The sequence below is a fragment of the Diaphorina citri genome, unplaced genomic scaffold (assembly GCF_000475195.1).
Source record: "Diaphorina citri unplaced genomic scaffold, Diaci psyllid genome assembly version 1.1 scaffold43152, whole genome shotgun sequence".
Classification (NCBI taxonomy): Eukaryota; Metazoa; Arthropoda; class Insecta; order Hemiptera; family Psyllidae; genus Diaphorina; species Diaphorina citri.
The window spans coordinates 8,521-10,208 of record NW_007420473.1 but is presented as its reverse complement, the minus strand read 5'-3'; the positions used below and the strand labels follow the sequence as shown (position 1 = coordinate 10,208).

At 43.7% G+C, this 1,688-nt stretch overlaps 1 protein-coding gene across 1 annotated transcript in view; it reads left to right on the top strand.

Annotated features, from left to right (window-relative positions):
* Positions 1-6: 6 nt before the first annotated feature.
* The window catches only part of LOC103523816 (U3 small nucleolar ribonucleoprotein protein MPP10-like), a gene marked incomplete at its 3' end in the record, with an annotated part of 10,108 nt that continues 8,426 nt past the window's right edge, over positions 7-1,688 (top strand). The window contains exon 1 of the mRNA XM_008488834.3: positions 7-125. Within this exon, the coding sequence (XP_008487056.2) occupies positions 41-125 (85 nt within the window). The remainder of the gene's footprint in view (positions 126-1,688) is intronic.

Genomic DNA, 1,688 nt, shown 5'->3' with positions numbered 1-1,688 from the left:
ATCCTTGGAAGAGGACCTGGTCTCGGAGAAGCCGTGGCAAATGAAGGGAGAAGTTTCTGCAATGAAGAGGCCTCAGAACTCTCTGCTGGAGGAAGTGGTGGAGTTTGATCTCACCACAAGACCTGGTGAGTTGGATGTTCCTACTGTAGACCAAGGCCTGTTTCTTCTTAGTTCTCTTTTTAGCTAAATTCCCTCTAGGGATGAGCTATTCATTTCTTGGCTAAGTCACAAATTTAGGTCGGGGTTTTGGGTCTTTTGGGACACTAGGAACATACTACAGGAGAAAGCTGTTGTGTATGATGGTGGTTTCGAACCAGTGTATTTCGGTTTTCCAATATCCAATATTGGCTAGAGTGAATTGATTCAATCCTCAGTCTTGGTTTTCACTCTGGTGAGTCTACACAAAATAAATTCGTTCCAATGTTCTATTTTCAAAGTGATCTTTTCTTACTACATTAGAACTCCAACTCAACAAGGGGAGCCTAGGGAGTTTCGTGGTTGTCATAAAGTCATGAAGGTTCAGGCATTTCTACCTACCAGTCAGTCGTTGTATACGAGCCGAACAATCGATCAGGTACAAAGTACCTATGTATAAACAGTAGGGTGGTTTTCAAAAATCGATGTCGGAAATCCCATTGCGCCACCCCCCCCAAGTGATCAAAGGCTGCAGAAATTAAGGTAGCCGAAGTTTCAGGCCGATTGAAACAGTTCAAATATTCAAAATTATGCCTGTAATGCTGTCATCTTCTTCCTTTATCACCACCCTCCTCCTGAATAAGCCTCTTTTCGCGGAGCGCTGAAAAAGTCGGGAATTAAGCAAAAGGAACATTTCAATGGTCAAACTCCTTTTTTCGGCAGTCACGTCAGATGACAGGAGAGTGGTAAGACAATAGAAAGGGGCTTACTATAGGCTAGAAAGTAGATGGGTAAGTCATACTATAGGGAAGAAAATAGAGGGGGTAAGTTATACTAAAAGAAAGTCGGTGGAATAAGTCGGTAAGACACACAGGGAAACCAATATTGCCATAAGCACGCTACGATAAAGCAGTTGTAAAAAGAATGATAAAGGTATAAAATTTGATTTGAATTACCTCCGATATTAGCTCGGATTAGTTTCAACATGTGGTGATGGTTCTCATGCTAGTCATGCTGTCTTGGCATGCACTGCATGTATTTGTGCATGTCAGCATGCACAGATTTTCGGTACTCCGCATTCAGCAGTATGTTTTGTCAGAATGGTTGAATCGTACCTGAGTGAAAGGGAGATCGTCGGGGAGGACGTTTCCTAAAAATATGACAGCTGGAGTACTCTCAAGGGTCAGTATGGGCTCCTACCCTGTGGAACCTTCTTTACGACGGAGGTACTTCAACTTAAAGTCCCATGAAGGACGTGACGCTATTGGCCTATGCCGACGACCTGGGCAATTATAGCACTAGGGAAGAACAGAGGAAAGAATTGGAAACGAAGGCGAATATAAACCCTCAGACATTTGTGGGAGTTGGATGCTGGACAATAAGCTGGTGGTAGCCCCAACAAGTCAGAGGCCCAATGATAATGAGCGGGGTCGTAAAGCGTGCCGCCCCATTACGAATCAAAATTCTGGCAACCAAGAAATTCCCCAGAAAGATAGTGTCAAGTACTTAGGAGTCGTCCATAGACAAACACAGGTTAAGATGCTATCAACCCA